General features: G+C 41.6%; 2 protein-coding genes across 2 annotated transcripts; both read left to right on the top strand.

Annotated features, from left to right (window-relative positions):
• The first annotated feature begins 10,834 nt into the window (after positions 1 to 10,834).
• On the top strand, positions 10,835 to 19,922 carry LOC134841112 (ran GTPase-activating protein 1-like). Its single transcript, XM_063856899.1, has 2 exons — positions 10,835 to 12,088; positions 19,262 to 19,922. The coding sequence occupies exons 1-2, from the start codon at positions 10,935 to 10,937 to the stop codon at positions 19,677 to 19,679; spliced, it is 1,572 nt and encodes a 523-aa protein (XP_063712969.1). The 5' UTR covers positions 10,835 to 10,934; the 3' UTR covers positions 19,680 to 19,922.
• Positions 19,923 to 20,000: 78 nt separating this feature from the next.
• Positions 20,001 to 23,849, top strand: LOC134841111 (ER degradation-enhancing alpha-mannosidase-like protein 3). The gene has a single exon (XM_063856898.1). It carries the CDS (start codon positions 20,161 to 20,163, stop codon positions 23,461 to 23,463), a length of 3,303 nt encoding a protein of 1,100 aa, XP_063712968.1. The 5' UTR covers positions 20,001 to 20,160; the 3' UTR covers positions 23,464 to 23,849.
• Positions 23,850 to 24,182: the final 333 nt, after the last annotated feature.

Here is a 24,182-nt window from a genome sequence, read left to right as displayed (position 1 = left end):
ACCAAGGAGGAGGACGATTGAGGAGAATATGAGTACGCTACCGGAAGAGGAGTGGGAGAGATATCAGAGTGAACTTGAACGTGAGACGGGAGTAACCTGGAATCGAGTGACCTTCATGGAGAGAACATGGGACGTGATACGTAGATACGGGACGCAGTCCGTAATGAAGGTGGAATTAAACCAACCCATCATGCGCGAGGTTCCAGAGAAAATAATGAACTCCGTAGTCAGTTACAGAGGACAGTGCCGATGATGAGCAGATCACGAGAAAGTTACCCGTCACACGAGCTAAAAAAGGGCTGAAGCGGTTGAAGGGAAAGACAGGAAGCCGAGCCGTAAACCAGAAAGTGGTGAAGTCAAAAGCCAGCACAGTGGTGGCCTCCTTGGCAGGAGTAGCTCGTTCAGGCAAAAGTGGGCAAGGAGATGGTGCGATGCTGGCCGGGGGAGAAAAAGAAAACCTGATACCCCCTATGTTATTGGCAGGTTTGACCATCACGGCCACGAGGTCAAAGAAAAATGCACGGACTCTGGCGGATACCAAGCTGGAAATGGAGGTCATCAGTCAGTGTGGATCTGGAGGACTTGATGATTACAAGCCCTCGCGAACCAACATGGCCCGGATGAAGCTGGATAGACAACTCGAGGTGGTCGAGTATAGTCGAATCACTGTGCCAGACTCAGTCCACGTGAGAGATCCGGCAGGGGTTATGTGGAGATGCTGAAGGCAAGGAATTCCGCGAGAGCGCACCTGATGGCCTGGAATGAGAAGCAAGCCATGCAGGAGTATCTGAAGGAGCTGACGGAGAACTCTAACTTGAACAGGAAAGAATACGGCACGGTGATGTCCTCGGAGGCAAACGAAATCGGCCTGGAAAAACTGCTAGAGATCTCTTGGAGGGCGGCCCTTCAAAAATACTTTGACGAGACGGTGACGGCGACGGAGACGGAGACATGCGCCGGCGACGGTGGCAGCATACATAGCTTATCCAAGTACCAGAACTGACTTGCAGGTACGATTGGCCTGATGTTTAATGGGAATTAAGAAGGCGGAATATGAAGCCAACAACGACTCAAAATCAAAGGAACAGGAACTGTAATTGATGGAAGCCCTGCGAATGTTGATTTCTAGAGACGATTCTGCGATAGCCTGGGCTAAGCGTAAGGATGTCCTTTGCTTCGTAAGGTTCGTGGTGGATCGTATTCCGACTCCTGTATTGGGAGAATGCATAAAAACCATTCGGCAAGGGGGAGTTGATGGTGAACGAAACTTCCTGAGAGCACTCCTGGAGCTGTATCAGGATATGCCGCTGGCCATACCAAACAAGGAGTCGAACGATATGGAGAGCCACCGCAGGTTGGAAGAAGTGAGAAGGTATTCCAACAAAAAGTTGAAAGTGAGCCGGGAATTAATTGAAGCAGTCAGGGGACAAAAAGACTATGCAACATTAGGGAAGTTGAAGTCGTTACGTTGGACCTGGATGATGACGCGAGTTTGCACGATCTGGCCATGATACACCATCTGCTGGCCATAAGAGTAACGAAGCAGAAGAACAACCCATCAACGGCACCTTCCGAAGGAAGTCCATCGAGTGACTGGCTGAGACAGGGCACCTGTCTAGCTCACAATAGTGGAATGGACGGACAAATGTGCAACTCGGAACATTGCTTGATTACAAGAAGGCGGAACATGAAGCCAGTAATGATTCGCAATCACGGGAACAGGAGCTGGAGTTGATGGAAGCTCTGCGAGCGTTGATTTCAAAAGACGATTCTGCGATAGCATGGGCTAAGCGTAAGGATGCCCTTTGCTTTGTCAGGTTCGTGGTGGATCGTATCCCCACTCCTGTTTTGGGAGAATGTATAAAGATCATTCGGCAAAAGGGAGTTCATTGCGAAAGGAGCTTCCTTAGGGCACTCCTGGAACTATATCAGGATATGCCGTTGACTGTACCAAATAAGGAGTCGAATGACATGGAGAGCTATCGCAAGTTGGAAGAAGTGAGAAGATATTCCAACAAAGAATTGAAAGTGAGCCGGGAGTTGATTGAAGCAGTCAAGGGACAAAAAGACTTTGCAACACTAGGGAGACTGAAGTCGTTCCAATATGTGTCGGGCATACTGGGGATGGCGTATAATCCCTTCGTGAATGAAGAAGCCAGGGAAGCGTACTTCGACTATGAGCAAGTCATAGTACTCAATTTCTGGGTTGAATGGATTAAAGAAACTGGAATGCTGATGGTGGAACAACCCAAGCTGGGAATTATCTTGGAAGAACGAGTGGTCGAACCCTCGGTTCCCGAGCTAAAGGGGCAAGTGAGTTTTGATTGTGGTTCTTGGGACGGTCCCTTGAAAACCAGTCTAGTAACGATGTGGGAACTCATGAAGCCTTCTTGGTGTCCTCATTCGAACGCCGGTTTAATCTGGGACATGACGGCGGATATCACGTTAGACCTAGATGATGACGCGAGTTTACATGATCTGGCCATGATACACCATCTGCTGGCCATGAGGTTGACGAAGCGGAAGAGCAACCCATCCACGGAGCTGTCCGAGGAAGGTCCATCGAGCAATTGGTTGAAGCAAGGCACATGCTTGGCTCAACATAGTGGGATGGAAGGACCTGTTTGTAACTTGGGGCACTGCCTGATTACGCTGAGCGAGCAGCATCGACAACTGGCACGATTGTACGGAAGATTGAGCATGTCGGATAAGAGTGGCATGGAGTTGGTCGCGGACTGTCATGGGGTGACGGATGTAAACTTGACCACAGCCTTGGGATTTTGTAGCATGACGAGTTCGATAGAATCGCTTGAGCGCCTGGAGCGTGCCCATGAGCTGGTGACGTCCCTCAGCGTGGAAGTCTTCCCTGGAGCATTGCAGACAGAGCAGAAGATCGGAGGCTGGCGAGAAGCTCTGGAGAACGAAATGAATCTGAAAGATAGTGAAGCCTATCATAAACCTACTGGTTCAAAATATCTGGTGGGTTCAAGCTCCGCACCATATTGCAGTAGTAGGTATCCTACACACATGGTGTTAATGGATGCGCGGACACAGCAGGAGTTGATTGACCAACTTTTCTCTGTGCCAAAGTGCGTGAGGTTGGCCAGAATGTCGGAGAGGTCATATGATTTGTTGGCAAAGATCTTTCGGGCAGTCGCGAAGAGATCTGAAGGCGAGTTGCAAGACGTAGTGGGTGAAGAGTTCATGAGATTGAACGAGGGTAATGTGAGTGAATTCCAGAAGCAGAAGACGAGTGCAGCGCTGCCCACTGAATTCCCCACCATAGAAGAAAAGGACGATGTGCATAGAATAATGATGGAAGTCGAACCGTTGCTGGGAGCCTCAGGGTATCGGACCCGAAGAAACATACTAATGATTCATGGGGAGTATCCTTACCACTGCCTGGCGCAGACGTTGTGGTATCCCAAACGCGGGAATCTGGTGTTAGTGTGGGACGTGGATGAGTTGTATTCCACGGGGTTGCCCGATCAAAGTCAACAATTGTCAATCGTGGTTGTTAGTGCCATGCTGGCGGTGAGATGGTTGGAGGCCAACGCGGGCTCATGTGGGCAGGAGACGGCCGTGCCGACACCTGAGCAGCTAAGCAACGTAAAGATGAACCGCAACCTAGATCTTTTCAGAACCACCTGCAAGGTTCTGAGAATACCCAAAGCCATTGAAAGAATATGGACAAGGCAAAGATTGATACCTTGGTTCCGTGTAGTGATGACATCATGGATGTATGAACGCGCGAAGCGTCATATGTCTAGGAACACGGAAGCCTATCAATCTTTCCAGCTAGATATAGGAACGGGAGCCTATAAAAGAGCATTCTTAACGCACCGAAACGCTGTTACCACGGCGGTGAAGCGAGTAGCTGGAGCACCTTGTGTGACTGAAACTGAAAAGAGAGAGGTCTCACGAGCTGACTTAGAACGGAATGTGAGCCTGTGTGTTCACAACAGCTTTTGCAGGAACCGGGAGCAAAAGGTGAATGTGAACTTGATACCTTGTTGCAAACCGAGGCTGTTGGAACAGGAGAAATGGGGCACGGCCCACAACTCCATGGACATGTTGGAGAAAGTTCTGGAAGACAGTGAAACTGAAGTACAAAATCAAGAAGCGATGGAATAAGGAAAATGGAACGAGGAAGAAAAGTGAAGATGTAACCAAGAAAGGGAGAGAAAGAGAAAAACTTGATTGTCTTTGTGTGTTAAAACTTATACCATTCAACCAAGTTTGATTATTGAAACTGTTAAACTTTTTGTTTTGATTTAGTTTGGTCAGACCAGACTTTGAAAATTGTTGCAATTGTTGAAATTGTTGAAAGAAAATTTTAGTTGTGCTACTGATGTATATATATATATATATATATATATATATATATATATATATATATATATATATATAGAACACAGGTGAGTATATTTACCTATTTAAACACGACTGATGTTTTTAACCTGTGTAAGTAACGTATTCACTGTGTGGCGACCCGGTAAGTTTGCGTAAACTCGCTCGAAGAGGGTGAGTAACTCAATGACTTTCCTAGCCACAGAGTTTCCTTGTTTTAATATCAAAGAGGACCGCATAAATAACTGATTATACTTGGTGAGTGACGTTAAGTTAATTTTAACGGAAGCGTGGCCGTGCCATGTCCCAATTTTTTAATCAGCAAGAGCGAAAAGAAGTTTTATGGCAAGATGACGTAAGTAGTCAGAAAGGAATTTTTATCTAGGACATTCCTCATGGTGCAAATTTTGTGAAAACGTTGAAAGGCAGTGAGATGTAGTATGATGCCATTTGTGACCCGTAGTGAGTTGAGGTGGAGTAGATAAATTTCATTTTCTAATGCGATTTGTAAGGTTGATTATAGAGAACTGGATCAGTACTTGACGATAACCCGGTGTTATGCGATCAATAGGTACACTGATGGGGATTGTCCGGGGAGTATATGCCATTCTGCTAGATTGGCACAGCGCAACCTTACGGCGAAACAGGAATTAGCGAGAAAAAGCCTTAACGACAAAAAAGTGCTGCAAAGGAGCGTAGAAATATTCTAGAACTTTCTATTCTAAAAATTCCGATTGTCAAATGGATATTTCTCAGAAATACAAAAAACGGCCATTTTGACTGAAAAAGGTGAAAAAGTCATTACAACAGCAAATCTAGTGGAAAACAGTCGCACGTTAACACAGAAAAACGAAGCCTCTTATCGTGACAATCACGCACGATAAGACCCTTAGCAGAAGAAGATAGTGGGAAAGGAGGCTTCGGTGGGGAAGTGGTGGAGAGCAGTACGCTCCCGTGCCACGAATTGGGAGAGATAACGACGTTATCTCGAGGAAAACCCGGAAGCGGAGGCTCGGTCCCCCAGAGATTGATATATCCCGAAAGACTGTAGTAAAATAACTTTTTAGATACTCTGATGCCCTAGAACTTTGAATTGACACCGGCATTTTTTGATAATTTAGAATATGAGTAGCTAGGAAGAGAAAGGGTCAATCCATCTCCAATTGATTTAATATAGAACTGTCACCAAAAACATAATGAAATAGCGTATTCGAGTCGTGTTTTTAATAGCAATCACGTAGTCTGAGGATCCGAGACTCAGCTATATGGTTGTGTTCGCATGTAAACGAAAGCTGATCAAAAGTCGTTTGACTGAAAGCCTTGAAATAGTAACTTTTTACTTAGCCCTAAACAGACCAGAAAATAAACTGGCAAGGTCGAGACGGTGAAAAACGAGTAGAATTAAGGTAACTCACGCCTGCCAGTCGTTAATAGGTGCTTTTTTCTACGTTCCGTCGCTGTGTAGTATTTGGGCGAATGTTACATCTGAGAAGAACTTGAGGGAGACTGCCCCCACGATTCTAGCGAGGTGGAAGAGTAGCTCCGAACCAAGGAAGCTAGCCGAAGTGGTGAAGAAGAGAGAGGTCTCGACGAGTCTGGCAACGGAAGAAGATTTCAAACCTCAGAAGGCAGGCTCGAAAAAGGGTTCGACGAATAGACAAACATGGGAAGTGGATGCTGGCAAAGAATGGATCTCAAGCGAACATCAGGCTATTGGCATACAAGTAACCCCTCTTGAGAAGAATGCGACAAGGAATACGGCTCGACTATGGCGGGAAGCCCTAGAGACGATGAAGGAATTGGAGGACTGTCTGAAGAAGCTCGATCGTGGGATGTCCCGCGACCGTCGTAATTGAGCTACTCAACAAAACGCCGAGGTCAACAAGTTGGAATTTGGAACTCAGCTAAAGCGGATTCGGCAGAGCTTGCTGCGGGATTACTTTGAGTAGGCGATGAGAACACCTTCGTCCGCATTGCCTCTGATGGCAAATCCCTTCGTTAGAACAGCGTCACAGCTGATGTTCGCGTGGAGCCTAGTGGGAATAGAATTGGAGGTATTGACTTCACATGATAAATTGAAATTGGGCAACGAAAGCCTAGAAGTCTACCAGATGCTGGTACAGAATGTCGCGAGGTAAAATTCCGGTTTGAGTCTGGCGAGAAGAAAAGATGCCACTTGTTTTTTGAGGTGGATAATATCCGTAATGACTAATAGTACCGTCCAAGCGTGTCATCAGAAGGCCATGGGGAGCAAAACCATGGAGAGAAGAGTCTCCACCGTAATTCTGAATCTATACCAGAGTACGGGGATCGAGAAGGAAGATGACTCGAGGCAATCCATAGAGAATCATGGGAAACTTGATGAAATACGAAGATTCCACAACAAGAAATTTGAAGAGGGGCTTGATGTGCATCGTAACTTGGCCTTGGCTGAAGATTACTCGAGACCCAACAAACGGGGAGAGTACCAATATGTGTCTGGAGTGATGGGGATAGCGTACAACCCTTTCTTGAATTCAGAGGACGGGAGCGCACACAGGAATCACGAGGTGACGGAGCTATTGAAGCTTTGGACAGAGAAGATGATCGTAATTGATTCAATGGAGAGGGAGAAACCGAGCCTAGGCCTGCTACTTGAGACGACACCCAAGATGATAAGCGTACCGCGCTCGAGCAAGACAGTGGAATTGAGAATGGGGAATGGAAATGGCATGATGACTACGAATTTGGGAACGGTTTGGAAATTGCTGAGACCCTCCTGGTGTCCACATCCCCATGCAAGCTTGATTGAGGAAGTCACAGAACGAGTGAGGCTAAACCAACAAAAGATGAGGACCTAGGAACTTTGGACGTGATACACAAATTGATCCTACCACAGAGTAAACAGTAGGGCGAAGCAACGAGTAAGCTAGGATCAGTAAAGAAGATGGAACCTGGCAGCTGTCTTGACTTGACGTGCGGAGGTGGAGAGCATACCTTTGATGGATGATCATGTGTCAGAATACAATCTTTCCAGAGAGAAGACCTAGTCGCTTGGTTTGGCGACATAACAGAAAGGGAGAAGAGCGAGGTGCAGATAGTGGCTGAGTGCTATACGAACACTACAGTGAATATAGCAGGGGCGCTGGGGTTCTTCTCTAGAATGTGTAGTCTGCAATCACTTGAGATGCTGGAGTCTGAACACCATTTGGAGACTGCGTTAAGCGTGGAGTCGTGGCCGGGGTCGTTGCAAACCACCCAGAAAAATATCAGAGGGTGGAAGATTGGTCTAGAGGCGGAGATGGGATTTCCCGTGAGCAAAGCTTATGGTCTCCCTGTAAATGCAAAATCCTTGGTGGGATCAGAAATGGCCAACCTATGTGGGAGCCACTATCCATTGCACATGGCAATGGTGGAGGTGTCCAGCCAAAGCATACTAGTGGACAGGGCCTTCTCGATACCCAAGTGCGTACGACTGGCTCGGATGTCGCATCATTCACATAGGTTGTTGAGGAAGATCCTGGGAACGGTGCCAAGGGCACAAAGAGATGACTTGAGTGAAATCTGCAGGGAAGAACTCTTGGGCTTAGAAGGCGGAAACACGAGTGATTTCGAGAGACAGAATGCCATCGGGAAGCCGATGAATAGTGTCCACGTGCAGGAGGAAAATGATATGACGCACGAGAAAATTATGGAACTAGAGCCTCTGCTGGAAGCCTCGGGAGAACGCAATCTCCGAAGCATAGAAATTACACATGGGGAATGCCCATTCCATTGCTTGGCACAGACAGTGTGGTACCTGGAGCACTCAAACCTCTGTTTAGTGTGGGATGTGGAAGAAATTCGGTCAATCAGATTACCCGATCACCAGCAGAAGGTGACCATCTTGGTTGTAAGTACGATGTTCGCGTTGCGATTGATTGAGGAGAAGGTGACAAAATATAGGGAGTCGAAGACACCAACGGCGGAATCGATATACGCTATCGATTATAGCAGAAGACATGAGTTGTTTGAGACGGCATGCAAGGTATTCATCATACCCATGAAGATCAGGCACGTATGGAGCCGCGTGAGATTCTTCCCATGGTTTCGAGTGACGTTAACATCTTGGTTGTATATGATGACGTAAGACCACAAGAAAAAACATAGTAAAGAATATCGGCAGTTCCTGGCAGAGATAGGACCAGAAGCCTTCAAGAGACCTCTGTTCACCCATCGAAATGCGATCACTACAGGTTGGAAAAGAGTCGGTAGGCTGTCTAGAGACAATATCAAAGCGAGAGAGTCGATACTGGAGGAGGACTTGGTGAAGAACGTGAGCTTGAGCCTGCACAATTCCTTTTGATTGAACAGGGAATAGAAAGTGAAAGGTTAACCAAATCAGGCAAAGAGGTTGCAGGAGCAGAGGGAGTGGATGCGATCCTTCGAGCAACTGAAAGCGTGGGAAGAGATCGTGATCAGCTCTGATGATGAGGAAGCGCTGCTAAGGCAGATTACGGTGTCAAACTCATCGGGGCCTAGCACCTCGAAGGCTAGGAATACGAAGCGAGCAGGGAGCTCAATGTGCGTTTCTTGAGTCTTGAGAGGGAAAAAAAGGTGCTCGAAAAAAAATCCGAGGTCACGAAAAAATTTTTTAAACAAAACAAAGTATTGTTATTAATATGCTATGATTATTATTTAAATCAAAATGTTGCAAGACAATTAACCGATTGGATAGGACAAAAGAAATTTTAATCATTAGCTTCGAAAGCTGAGATTTATCGTGCAGGTATTAGACAATTTTGATTGCTGTTCAGCGATAGCGTGACAATTTTATATGGTTGTGAATTTTGGGTTGTAGATAAAATTGAAATCTGCTGCAAACTTCTGTAAATGACCACTGGCACTGTATCTTGAGCATCACTAAGTATTCTGGGGACTCACTGGCAGGCGGCAACACGCGATGAGGACATCGATCACGAGTCCGGGGAGTATGTGCCAGTCGGTCATATTTGGAAGTTTGACCTTGAGGAATACGAACTACGTAATTTTGGGATGAAATGTAATTTTTCAAAAATTCGAATTGAGCCTGTCATGCTCAACTTTCTCGCAAAAACTGAAAATCCCAAAAATAAAAGATCAGAACAACCGAAATGCAATCGCGGGAAAGTACTTGAAAAAAGCAGCGGAAAATTGCTATGCGCAATTTCCAGATATAAATCAAACGCGAGTAGAGCTGTCCTATCCTGAATAGGAAGCAGAGCGATTGTAAACAGAGAAAAGACAAAGAAGAAGGTAATCAGAGTGAACCCTCAGTGGAAAGGTGGATACTCTCATCAGAGTCAAGTTTAGTTTTCTCCAAGATCTCCCTGGCCATTTGAGTGTTCGTTTCTATGTTTGCCCTTTCAATTTCATCAAAATTTTTGCCAATGTTTTATTCAGGTTGTCATATGAGCTACCAGCTACAGAAAGGACGGGACGAAGTGGTCTGCCTTGTTTGTGTACTTTTGCTAATCCAAACAGCCTAGCCGGCTGGGCCCCTGTTGATTTCACCATAGTATACAGCGCTTCTCTCATCTCGTCCTTTTTCATGAAGAGTAATTCATTGCTTATGACTTTTTCAATTTTCAAGATCATGCTGTTGGTCAGATTCTTCCTCTCACTAAATTGTTCTGCCTGTAATAAATCTTTCAGATTCTTCTCATATGTCTCCTTTTCCATTACACAAAAACCCACGCCCTTATCAAACGGCACTGCCAGAAGACCGTTGTCCTTCAATAACTTTCTGGCTTTTTCAACACCTTTGTCGGAGGGGAACTGTTTCACGATCTGAGCATGTCTCTTCCCAGCTGCTTGAATCTCACATAGTTTTTATCCGGGTAATCTTGTTAACTTTAGTTCAGACAAAATGCTATCAGTGTCAGCAAGGAAGTGAATTTCATTGAATTTGTCTCGTACCGGATTTTTTGGTCCAAAGCTTTAGACTTCCCGCACCCAAAGCAGCAAAATCACTTCATCTGAAATTCTAACTGATCTTTCGTCCAAGTTTTTTCTTGTGTCGGCTTATCAATTTATTGACACTATACTTTGCTTGCAGGTTCAGATAGAATATTACCGAAGGCCACCATTTCTCATCGATACCCATTCTCACTTCCTCCCTTGCCTTTGCTAGGTTACCCGATGCCTTGGCCCTATCCGCATTTGATTGGCTTATCTCAGATCTCAAGAGTCTCAGTTGAAAGCTGTGCACCGCTTGATCCGAAAAAACACCCGTTATCAGGCACGCGAAACCGTAACAAATCCGGTATAATGTCGTTGTCGAGACATTTCACGAATTTAATTCTCAGGAAACTGCTATTAAATTTAAAATGTTTGAAATAATCTAGTACAAGTTTTCAAGTGAGTTTTTTTTCAGGGCCAATCTAAGGAGGTGGCAGCAAAATTGCGGTCATCTCTTCTTTGCAGGCCACGAGCACTTAAATTCAAGTTTATTTTTTCGTTAACGAATGTTTATAGTCATATTAAGCCAATTTTTGAGTGACGGGGGGTTTAATAAAAAGCCATTGTTGAAATTTTGTAGTCTCCAACTTGAAGTGATCGCGCTTTAATGTTTAAAGATTGTGAGCATGGTCTCTGAATCTTCTATGATTTTGTTGTCATTTGAAGGGCGAGGCAAAAAACTAGATTCTGCAGAAGATGCACAAGAGTTTTTTGAAGCAATTGTCACCAGCGGAGAAATTGAAGTGCTCCAATTGAATGGAAATACAGTAGGAGTGGATGCTGCTTATGTACTGAAAAATGCGCTGACCAAAAAGTCGAGCTTAAAGCGTCTCATATGGCATGATATTTTCACTGGAAGATCGCGTGAAGAGTTGCCACCATCTCTACAAGCAATGAATGAGGGTGTGATGCAATCAGGTGCCCAATTAGTTGAGATAAACTTAAGTGACAATGCTTTCGGCCCAGCTGGTGTTGAGGGAATCAAAGATATACTCGCTGACAGGTCCTGTTTTACACTTAAAGAGCTTAGGTTGAATAATAATGGACTCGGAACTTTCGGAGCTGAAGCTTTGGCCAATGCCCTTATTGAAGGTCATACCAACAGTCTTCAGAACGCTGATGAACCCATGCATCTTGAAATTTTCATTGCCGGGCGAAATCGTCTTGAAAATCCGGGCTGTACTAACATGGCCAAAGTTTTTGACATGATGCGATCACTTGTGCAAATTGAAATCCCACAGAATGGAATTCAAGCTCCCGGCATATCGGCTCTGGCCGAGTCCTTGCAATATAATACCAAACTGAAAATCTTAAACTTAAACGACAATATTGTTACCGAAAAAGGCGCAATTCCTTTGATAGAAGGTTTGAAGAATTTGAGAAACTTGGAAGTGATAAATTTAGGAGATTGTATCATTCGCAATGAAGGCGCCCTTAAAGTAGCGCAAGTGGCAGAGCACAGCTGGCCTGTGCTTAAAACTCTAGTTTTGTCTTATTGTGAAATCGAAGCTTCAGGAGGGGTGGCTCTGGCAAGCTCACTGAAAAACAAAGGCTGCCTTGAATTATTAGATCTGAACGGAAACTGTTTTGGGAATCAAGGAATTGATGAAATAAGACAAACGTTTTTCCAGCCAGGTCAGCATAATGAAAGCGTACTCGGAAGTTTTGAAGACGATCAAGGCGAACCGGAATACGATGAGGTATATGCAAATGACAACGAAAGTCAAGACAAATTCATCACTGATGAGAATACTTTGAAGAGGTTCTTAGATTGCCCAAAGTAAGTTATTCTACTGCTTTCCTCAATTTTTCCCGTTAAAATTTTTTGTTGCTTTTTTTGCATAAATTTTGAAGGGAGTGGGAGAAGAGAAGAGAGAATCGTTTCAAGGAACAAAGTTCTAGCATACATATGCTTAACCGTTCAGCATTTTTTTATGTGGGTGGCAATTTATTAAGTACCATGGGGTTAGTTTAAAAAATCCGCTTTTTAAAATACTATATTTACGGTTGCGATTAGCAAGCGTTAACTAGTCGGAGTGTAGACTTTTTTCGGGCTGAAAACTAGTTTAACAAAATCAGTTGAATCACTTATGGGTGGGACTAAGATAGTTCTTTCTAACTGCTGGATGAGTGCTAGTTACTACAGGGTAGTTTCAAGGGGACTTGCAGCTATTTAAAGTTTTTTTATACAAAATCACACCTTCGAGTTATTTTTTCAAGTTTCAAGTAATTTTTTCAAGTTTCAACTTAATTTTTTCAAGTAATTTCTTTAACTTAATCTAGTTTCCTTTATCTAGTAGTGCAATGTGCTTTTAGCATCCCAATTGCTTACGCTTGCGATGAGCAAGCGTTATCAAGCTGGAATATAGACTATATTTTTAAATAAAACTACTGGCTGAGTACTAGTTACTACATGGTAGTTTTAGGGGGACTTGAAAGTTTTAAAAAGTTTTTCAACAGTAAGATTTTTTTCCTGCTCAACTTGTGTCTGCTCAAAGATTGTCGGCCTTGTTTCCGCTTCGTAAGGATTTTCCAGTTAATCATTTGAATATCAATTGTCTTGCTTTGTTTCCCTGGAATTCCTGTTGGATAAAAATAGGTATTATAAAAGTGTATAAGAGTTTTTTATTTCATTTTTTTGAGACGCTTCGGAAAATTTTAATAATTTTTGCAAATTATTTTTTTTTCTCAAAAACCTTTTTTCCTCATTTCAAAAAATAGTGGTTTAAATAGAAAGACAGCCTACAATGTTGTGTGTCTGTATACTCCCCTGGTCCCTTTTTGCTTAACCGCTTTGTCTACAGCCTTCGCAAACATCTGTCTACAGCCTTCATAAACGAATTTTTAGATATCTTGAAAACTAACCTACCAAATCTGATTTTTAGTTTTCAATGAATAGAATGGAGTCTAAGAGCTTCCCTCAAAAAGCGGTTATGCCTAAACTTTTTGCACTCAAGTTAATGGCCCTCAGAATAGTCAAGTTTTTGATTTTTTTTACCGTTTTTTAAATATTTTTCACAAAAACCAACTTCCTGAGGTTGTTAGTTCAATACAGATAACGGGTAGTAGGAAGCTTCCCTAATTTAGCGGTGCTACACACGTTTTTCTCGCAAAAAGTTGTCGTCCTCGGAAAAGTCAATTTTGTTGAATTTAACTAATAAAATACCCTTTTATATATGAGATTTTGGTTGCAACCCACAGAAAGTTTTTTGGTAAGCTCCTATGCATATGCGACTACGCCCAAGTTTTTATTATGGCCCTCGAAAAATTATGGCCCTCGAAAAAGTTTTTCAAAGTTTTATTGGAACTTTGATTTTTCTCGAGAACTAACCGGCCAAACCTAGATTTTTAGGTTCAATCGAAATAACGGATTAGTTGAATCTCTTCTACATCAGCGGCGACCCCCACTTTTCTAAATGAAAAGTTATGATTCTCGGAAATGTGAACTCTCTGATTTGTTGACTGTTTTCTGGTCTTTTCTCGATAACTATCCTGCTGCCAGAACTGATATCATAGGTTTTTTGGACCCAACAGGTTGCTGGAAGCTTAATTTTAAAAGTTGGTGGGCCCAGTTTCTTTTAAAGGATTTAAACAAGTAAAAGTTTTGATAAATGGACCGTTTTGTGGAATTTTTTTTTACTCGACTTGAAAATTACTTGCCAATTGCCTGCTAAGAAAAAAGATCACAGCCTAGTTTATGTAACTCCAAAAAGCTATTCTTGAAAAAGGTAAACCTTACCTTTTTTCAGTGCCTTAGAACGTCTAACCCTCTATGGTAGTTCAGGCTCTTATATAGGTCGCGATGATTTTTCTTTAAGTTTGTTCAGGCTCAAATTTACTTTTTGCAGTTTGGCTTTTGATTTTTGTGGAAGTGCATTTTTTTTAGTTTGTTACAAGAAGGCAAAATCCACTATCGAACAGCAGAGTAAAGTTGACAAAAAAACGTGTTACGAAATGGATTTTTGATTAATAGTCCAGAATTTTCGAATTGGGTGAACTTTATCAATACAATGTTAGTCATCTATTTTTTTTATTGGAAATTCAAAAGTTTCTTTTTTTGGTAATTTTTTCTGTTTTTTGAAGTTCATTGACTTTTTCGAACTGTCTGTTGGCTATGTTCTCAACTTGATTGGGCGTGATGAAAGTATTAGTAGTATTGATTAAAAGGCCCATTTTTGAAACTGAAAAAGAATTAAAATGATCAATTGAGACGCACGTCCTTAGTTTAAACTTATGATATTGAACTGTTAAGGAAACTTTAAAGTAATTAAGTTCTAGTTTTCACCCGTTTTCCTTTTTTCCGGGAACCTGGGTAAAATTGGAAAAGTCCTAAGTATCATCACAATTATATGCACATACATGCAAAGTTTCACTGTGACACCCCTAAAGTGGTGTCATTAATAGTCATGATATTCCAATGATCATTTCATGCTATATTTAGTTGCTTATTTTAAGTTGTTCAAGTTATGAGACCGAATGAATTATTGTTTACTTAATGTAAATAATATGAACAAATGAGCCGGAGAGAGATTATTAGAGAGAGACAAAACAGTCGGGAGTGAAAATTATAAAGCTCTATACTGACCTAAATTTATTCTCTGAGTCAAGGTGAGGAAAGGTTGAAGACACTGTCGGGCCCTCGCATCCATACATGAAGATACTGCTAGATCAAAGTGCAGTTTAACACATGAATCATCTGTAAAAGGAAAGAGGCAAAGTGAGTTGTTACACTTCTCACCCACTCCAGCAAGACGACGACATTCTGACGACGAGCTGAAACATAGATCAAGCGCAGCAACAGTGTCTAGTCAGAGTCCTACAACCTACAACCTTACAGTCTTGGGCAATTCAAAAAGCTACTTTCATTTGGTATCTTTGGAAAACTCGAGAACTTTCGTCTCCTCAAACTTGTAGGTCGAACCATTAAAACAACTGTGCTAAAAATTTTGACTATTGTGCTATAAATCGGTGCATTTTCGCTCAACTTAAAGTTAAATTTAGTTTGAAATCATTCATTTGATATCATTTATGATCGGAGGAGCGTAAATGCGGTAAACTAAAGCTTATTTACAATCAAAGTAGCGTTGCGAAACCCTAACCTAGAAAGAAATAATATAATACTCGCAGATTATAGATCTGAGCCTATCGATAGCCTTAAATACTCTCTGCAGTTAAAAACCGTTAAATCAGACTCAAATTCATCAAACTGTAAATGGCGCACGCTCTAGTCTCGGTTGAGCCTTACGGCAGAATGGATGCAGAAGATTTCGCGCAGTTCGAACAACTCTTTAATGGATTCTTTAGAGTTGCAGCGATACCAGCAGGCCAAGATGCGAATTTCTTACAAGTCCACTTGCGAGGCGACGCACTACGATTTTATCAAACGCTAGACGCCACAACAAGCGAATGCAGCTAACAGCCTCCCAGCGATACGTGACCATTCCAGTAACCCACAACTTCGAGGAGTCCATGTCTTGAAGCTCGAACAAATAAAATTCGATGCGAAGAAAGTTACACCCGAAAATTTTACAGAAAAAGCACTCAGATCTTACCCGACAACTGAAATAGCGGTTCCCGACCCAATTGATCAAGTAGAAGCTGATGCCGCAATAGAAGCAGCAAGGCTTGTCAGAGAAACAGCGCAGTGACAACAACGACTGCATTCAGTTAGAGATAACCGAAACGAATAAGTTCGAGGACTTTTTATCAAGGCAATGCCAGGATGGCTTTGCGGAAAGCTCATGGAACGACCTGCAATCGAACCTGTTCAAGATCTTTGTACATATGTCAGACAGCAAATGACAATTCGTGATATGTTTCGAAAAAAAGATTATCTGGAAGATGGATTTAATGAAGTCAGCGAAACAGTTTCTGATAACCTCATCAAGCACTGTCTTACTCACCGCAACACAAGAAGTAATGGGGAAGCAGATAAATGAAATGAAGACACAAATGAATGATCGAAATCGCTAGGAAGCTTCGACGTCGGCCCAACCATCAAGAAATCAGCATCAACAAAATCAGTTCGGAAATAATTATCGTGGTTATCAACAAGGATATTGAGTAAACAGATTTCCCGCCACAGCGACAGCCAAATCCGAACCAGTCAAACCGAGGAAATCAACCTTTCAGAGGACAATATCCTCTGCCAAATAGTTTTAGATCCGGTTACAGGAAGAGGAGGACGCTTCCGAAACCCTTATCCAGCATACCAGGGGTACCAACAGTATAGGAACCAACCGCCATTCGCTAACCAGAACCAACAGCAGTGGAACCAACAACCATTCCCTAAACAAAACTACCAATTTCGTCAACCAAATACCTATCAGCCACAGCAAGCTGAATACCAAAAGTTACCGAGTGTTGAAGTCCAAAACCCAAATACCCCTTATATGCCAGTAACCCAAGCGACGCGTGTTCTCTGCGAAACATGCGGTTACCCCAATCATATGGCCAGTCAATGCCATATGCGTCAAAAACCCCCAGGAAAGGGACTATCTCTCCCATTCCAGCACCAACCAAAAAACTTCTAATGCGACCGAGTCATGGGTCAGGAATTGAAACCGAAATAAACGATAAAAACAAAATCGAACATAACAAAATGCTGCCAAAAACCGCAGAAACAGAAATATAGAAAACCCAAAACAGGAAAAATTTTATCCTATCAACAGAAACAAGGAAAACCCAGCGAACAAATGTTACCTCAAGAAATCCTTGATTTATATGCAGTTATCCCGGAATCCGACAAAACCCTTTCATATGTCAAATTGCAATTGAAATATCCCAGGAAACTTTCAACGATCTTACCACCAATAAAGCATTATTTGAACGGATCCAAACCCAAAAATCAAAACTGAAGTGAGTACGCATTGCAGGAGGACAACTCGTACCAACAGAAATTGAAGCGACAATAACCTTCCGGATTGAAGCAATGAGCTTTAGAGAAAGTTTTTTTGTTCTACTTACAACAAACTCGATGATACTCGCAAATTGTTTCTACAAAAAACACGACGTTCAAATTTGTCCGAAATACGATCTTCTTAAGTTTCCGAATTTAACATTTCAAATCAACGAAATCAAAACAACAACTTCCAAGCGACACAAATAAACGACGCTCCATATAACCGTTATTCTTTCAAAGAAAGACGTTATCCCCCCAAATAAAACAATACTTCTGGAATATTTCACCGAATCAGATATCAAAAATACTATCGGAACAGTCATCCCCAATTCCGAGTTTGAAGATGAGTAAACGTAGCGCTGATGTCCTCAATCAATGAGACAACATGAGATAGTAAATTGTACATTCCCGCACTTAATCACCCGATTACATTGTTGCATAAGAGCAAAATCGCTACATTCACAGTCCTTAAATTGACCGATATAGAACAATATGTCCCGATTGACTTACAAACCTTAGCATGAAAAAAAATGAGCAACATAGACAATCTAAAACATTAAATCAATCAGCTTATTCAAGTGAATCAATCGGATAACATGAAAGCAATCAAACCTGCTCCTAAATATGAAAAGTTCTGGTTTCCAACACCGGAAACATGTGAAAATCCAACCTTTCTTTCACTAATTCAAAGGGAAACTTATGATCAAGAAACCTATCTTAAAAGTCTTGAACTTTGTGAACCGAAATCGAATGACCATGATAGATTGACATTTTTACACCAATTCAACTCGGAAAATTCTATATTGACAAATGATCAAAGGTTAAAAAAGGAATGTTTACCCGTCGAATTATCCGATATATTTGCTAAACACCGATTCGATATCGGATATAACTCCGAGTTACAAATCTAACTTACACCGGAGCATCAATGACCACTGTATACCCAAGGTCCACCCACACCAATCCATCTGAGGAAGGAATTAACACTCGAGTTGGCTCTAATGCATTACTTTGGTCTAATAACAACGTTATCACAGTCAAAGTATAGTAGTTCGCTATTTGCTCACCGAAAACCATCAGGCAAACTTCGTATGCTTATTGATTTAAGAAGAATCAACCATTCGCTCAAAAATGACTATTTAAATACGAACTTTCCAATATCAAATATGACAGATGCCTCAAATCAATTCGCTGGAAAGAAACTGTTTACAAAACTTGATTGTTCACAGGCGTTTCATTTTGTGCAAATGGCGGATGACATATCAGTCCAATTTCTGACATTTAACTTTTCATCTCGAAATTATGCATACAAATGTCTAGCTCAAGGTCTAAACAAGTCATTAACAGGTTATAGTTCATTCATCCGTCATTACTTAGAGCCATGCTTGGCAGCGGATATGTGTACACAATTCATGGATGATATAGGAAGTGCAGTGCACTCATTTGATGAACTAATACCGACCTTGTCAAAAAAATTTGAATGTGTCAGAAAATCAGGATTAAAACTATTACCACGAAAATGCGAAATAGGTACGGACAAAATGAAACTCTTAGGAAATATAGTAACAACAGCAGGAGTTTCGCCAGAGGAAGCGAAACTTCTTTCTTTTTTCAATTTTATGTATAGATAAAAAGGGTTCGTCTTTTGATATATCGGCGTAGTCGACTCATATTGCGTCGTTTGATGGCTGAGAAATGTTTCTAATACCAGTATGTGGGACTTGGAATTTTGACTATCAAAGTGTTTTATTGATAGCAATTTTTCCGGCCCAAATGTCCTTCGAGTCTGTTCGATTATTTTCGACCGACTTGCCGCTGCTTGCGTTTTCCGGTGCTAATTCAACACTTGGAATCGTCTTATTTTTGTGTGCTTGCTTTTCGTGCTATGTTTGTGTTGTATAGCTTCGCCTTCGTATAAAAAACTTTTTTCTCTGTATTTTTTAAATATCATTGTGTGCTAGCAATTTTCCAACTATTTAGTAGCCATTGCTGTTATTAACAGTCTTTGTCACATCTAAGAGCAAGTTTTTTATATCTGACTCCTCATTTCAGCTCCGATATCTTGAAATCTTTTGGACCGAAGTATATCGAAGTTGTCATGAACCAGAGTGGCAAGTATTTGGAACGCGTAGAGCTCCTCTCCAATCTTTTCATGGACATTGCTGCTGGATGCGAAGCAGATGAATTGACCTTGAACCTTCTCGACAGCATGTTACGAGAATCAGTCAATTGTCACAACGTCAACTTAATGCGATTCTGTGATATTATTTTGGAACAATGTGGTCTCATTAAAAGTGAAACGAAAGTCAAACCACGTCAAAATCTGACAGGTCTATTGAAAGCATTGGCCCATATTGTGAAGCAAGATTATTTCAATCGTAATATGCGATTAGTACTGAGAACATTTTTTGATCGTTTGGATTTTAGTGAAGAGCAATCGAAATTAATGCAAGTTCTGTATTCTTCTTGAAGTCTTTTTGTGCCTGTACGAGTGCTTAGTGGCAGCTTTTATTTCATTCTTTCTTTTTGAAATCTAAAGTATAATTTTGAAATCTAACAATTGTTTTTGTTGTATCTATTATATTTATGCGCATAGTTGGTAACATTCAACTCCAAGCTTGATCCAGCTGGTTATGAAGCATTGTTGATTCTTTGGCTGTTGTAACATATAATTCATTCGTCTTTAAAAAAATCAACTCACAAATGTAGATCAATAAATTTACGTTAAGATCAACAATATTACTCGCTTTAATTCACAAGATTAGTTGTCGGTTTTTCGAGTGTCAGTTGAGCCTGTTATTGATTATTTGTAGCTTTTTCAGAGGACCGAATGTCTTTAACTAAGTACTGGTCCTAAGAAGAAGACCAAAGAAATGAAGCCGGGCTTAAATCACAGCATAAATCGTTGAAACCTGCCTTTGTCAGCTCATTATCTTTAGATAGTGTTCATTATGTCTTGCTTGCCATCCTGCCGCCTGATCTTCATCGTAGTAACTATACTCCAACATGTTTTGCCATCTTCAAGTCTTACCAAATCCAAAGAGGATCTCAGAGCTGAGGTCTTGGAAATGATTCACCATGCCTATGACAATTACATGAACCATGCCTATCCTGGAGACGAGTTAATGCCGCTTAGTTGTTCGGGAAGAGTACGAGGTTCGACCTCGAGTCGCGGTGACATTGACGACTCGCTTGGAAACTTCGCGTTGACCTTAGTAGACTCACTAGATACACTTGCGGTCATCGGAGATATTGACCGATTCGAAAAGGCAGTGCACAAAGTCATCACAGAGGTCAAATTTGACTCTAATTTGGTCGTTTCTGTTTTCGAAACTAACATCAGAATATTGGGAGGACTAATAGGAGGTCATGTAATGTCGAAGTTGATGAAACATGAAAATGTGGGGATGCAATGGTATAAAGATGAACTACTTTATATGGCTATTGATATTGCGAATAGGTTGCTGCCTGCTTTCAACACGACAACAGGAGTTCCTCATTCAAGAGTAAATTTGAAGTACGGTTTTCATCATCCAAAAGCCGCGGTTAGAGATGATGGCACAACCTGCACTGCTTGTGCTGGAACGTTTTTAGTCGAGTTCGGAGCACTGAGCCGACTGATGGGAGATTCGGTCTACGAGAATAAAGCACGAGAAGCGGTCGATTACATTTGGTCTAAACGAAGCATGACATCTGATTTAGTGGGAACCATAATGAACATCAAGACTGGAGAGTGGATCAAAAAGACTTCAGGTCTCGGAGCAGGAATCGACTCGTACTATGAGTACATTTTCAAAGCGTATGTTTTACTCGGAGATACTTCTTTTTTGGATAGATTCAACAAGCATTACAAAGCGATCAAGAAATACATACACGATGGGCCGCTATTACTTAATGTTAATATGCAAAAACCAGACATAATTTCAAGGTCGCATGTCGATGCGCTGAGCGCATTTTGGCCAGCAATCCAGGTCATGAAAGGTGACCTTAAATCTGCTATTGGAGTGCATGAAATCTTTTATCAAGTCGTAAAGCTGCACAAGTTTCTACCCGAGGCTTTCAACTCAGATTTCAAATTGGTCTGGAATCATCATCCAATTAGACCAGAGTTTGTAGAAAGTACTTACTTTTTGTATAGAGCAACTGGCGATTCGCACTACTTAGATGTAGCAGAATATATGATACAAGCAATTCAGAATTTCACACGTGTGCCCTGTGGCTTCGCGGCCATTTCGAATGTGAAAACAGGAGTCAAAGAAGACAGGTTCGACTCATTTGTTCTTGCCGAGACTTTCAAGTATCTCTACTTAATTTTCACAGACGACGACCAGCTGTGGTTTAACGTGGATGATTTCATTTTCACCACAGAAGCACACTTGGTTCCAATGAACTGGAAGGCACCCTATTTGGCCAATAATTCAACGTCTCGTTTTCAGAAGTCTCACAATTCGAGGTCAAGCGGACCTGTACTCCCAGGAGCGAGAGTAGAAAACGAGGAGATTAGTTTGGACAATACCTGTCATAACTACAATTTCATGAATAACCCGTTTTATGCTTTCAACGTCCGCAAATCGTTTTCAGGATTTGTTGGACGTGACAAAACGTTGACCAACATAGATCCGATGTGTATACAGCCGCAAGTTATCCAAGCCAACACAAAGACACATCAGCTGAATTTCAGACCTACAAGCATGCCGAAGGTTCAGATCATAAAGTCTGACAATATGAAGCCGACTCCAATCGATTTCGTGCCTCTCGCGGCTCGTGATTTTGACTCCACAAAGTCAGCGCATTACGAGACACTTCGCATGATGGGAATCGAAGTTATGGCCGACACTGATGGGAATCTGCAACTAAGACACACATATCAAAACGCATACAATCCCTCATTAGCGCAGCTGGGATTGAACTTCATAGCTGAAGCATGGAAAATCAACGAAGAGGCAAAAACTGGTCCAAAAGAGGCTATCGTTCAAATTCTGTCGGCGCCTTACCACGGATCAATGTTTTTCAAAGTGGGATCTGCCCTTTTCGGTTATAATTTAGCGGAAGAAAAAGAAATTGCGAGTTACGTAATGATCGCCAAACCTTTTGATGCGTGCTCAATTGCCGATGGACATAACGTAGAAGGCTATATTGTGCTAGCCTTGAGAGGAAACTGTCTTTTTGCTGAAAAAGCCCGAACTGTAGAGGAGAAAGGAGGAATTGGACTGATAGTAATTGACAGTGTAGAGTCCACCAGTGTCTTAACCCACGAATTGTTCACGATGTCTGCCGATACCAATCCAGATCCAATAAACATTCCAGCTGTTTTTGTTTTACAAAAGGAGGGTCTCGCTTTACTTGCACTGCTTATAAACGAAGGACCTCTTTACGTGCGATTAGCTATACAAGCTGAATACTACCAAGTCCTGTCTCAGTTTTATGAGCTAGATGGTTCCTTCGATACTTTCACAGACTTGCAGCAGTTGCATTTGTATGCTCAGAGTGCACTCGGAGACGACTTGGCGGTGCAGCATTTCGAAGCCAGTGCCGAGGTAGTGCAATCAATAAAAGCGCCTGCAGGTTCTGATATCCTGGACGAAAAAGCAGATGTATTGGAACCTTCAGTGACAAGCGATGTTGACAACGATCCATCCATTAGTCAATACCCAGCAGGAATTGAGACTCCCCTAGAAGATGATGAAGATAATGAGAACGAAGAAAAATCTGCCGGGACAAGGAAATCTGCAATCCTTGTAAAACCGTATATTCCCGGCGAAATTCCGATGACCGGAAGTAGTATGGAAAATGACCCCTCATTAACGCCTGTTCCGTTTGCAGTTGCCAAATCTCTTATCACAAAACATATTATAATCGAGGGTGAGAATGTGCCAACAGAACAGGAAATGTCAGAGTCAAATTTGAAAGACCCATTGGCGGCTGTATTTTACAGCCAAATTCCGACACTAGGGATGAAAGTGACATGGTTTTCAATATCAGGGTCATCAGCCGTTACGCTCTTAGATCACATCCAGCGTGAACACAAAACGATAGTGAGGAGCTTCAGAAATCAGAAGTTTACGAAGATCAAGATTGATAGAATGGATAACGGAGTTGCTCGGTTGACAGGAATTGCCAATTTGGACCCAAAAAATGAATCTAGTGACCAAACGTTAAACTACGACCAGGATAAAGTTTTAGCTGAACTTATGGGCGAAATAGTCGAATCAGTAAATGTGGATATTTTCACCTCCAAAGTCACAGTGAACTAATTTGCTAACCAAGTTTGATGAAATTGTTGACGATGAAAAAGCTGTAGTGCAAATTAGTTGTTTATGAGAGCCTTTATTTTGGTTAGTAAATAATATGTACTAAGAAAAAGGGGTTAACTATTTAACAGAGAGTAGCTATGTTATTACATGAACTGGTATGACAGGAGACGCACTTGCATTAGTTTAGTAGACAACTGTTTAGGCTTATTTTCAACGCCTATGCAGTTACTCATTTCGGGGGTGTGCAATAGTAAATAACAATTGACGTGTGGTATTATCGCCAGATTTTTAATCTATGTAAAGAAAGGCCATTTAATGTGAATATTTGAAAAGTATTTATCTGCCTTTTATTGAATTTTCTCTGAAATTAATTTTTCATTTTCAGTTTTTATTTTTGAAAATAAGCTCGGATAAATAGCAGTGGTTTCCATTAAAACTATTGGCTTAAGAATAAGTACAAGCAATTAGATAAAAAATGTTTTGTAAAACTGAATCAATCTAGAATCATTTGGTTAGCAGAAATAGCTGGTTGCTTACTAATAAACCAGAAAAAAATTTTGACAACATAACGTTGAAAAATATTCTTGATTTGTTTTCTCCATTGTATAGTTTTTTCTTCATCTTAGTTTTAAGATTTGGGCGTAGTTGTTTGCTAGATTACATACATGGGAGGGTTTAGGGGGGGGGGCTTTGGGAGAGCTCGGAAATTAGTGCCTTGG

Source organism: Symsagittifera roscoffensis, chromosome 3 (genome assembly GCF_963678635.1).
Source record: "Symsagittifera roscoffensis chromosome 3, txSymRosc1.1, whole genome shotgun sequence".
Taxonomy (NCBI): domain Eukaryota; kingdom Metazoa; phylum Xenacoelomorpha; order Acoela; family Convolutidae; genus Symsagittifera; species Symsagittifera roscoffensis.
Note: the sequence above shows the minus strand (reverse complement) of the source record. Positions and strands in the feature narration are given on the sequence as shown.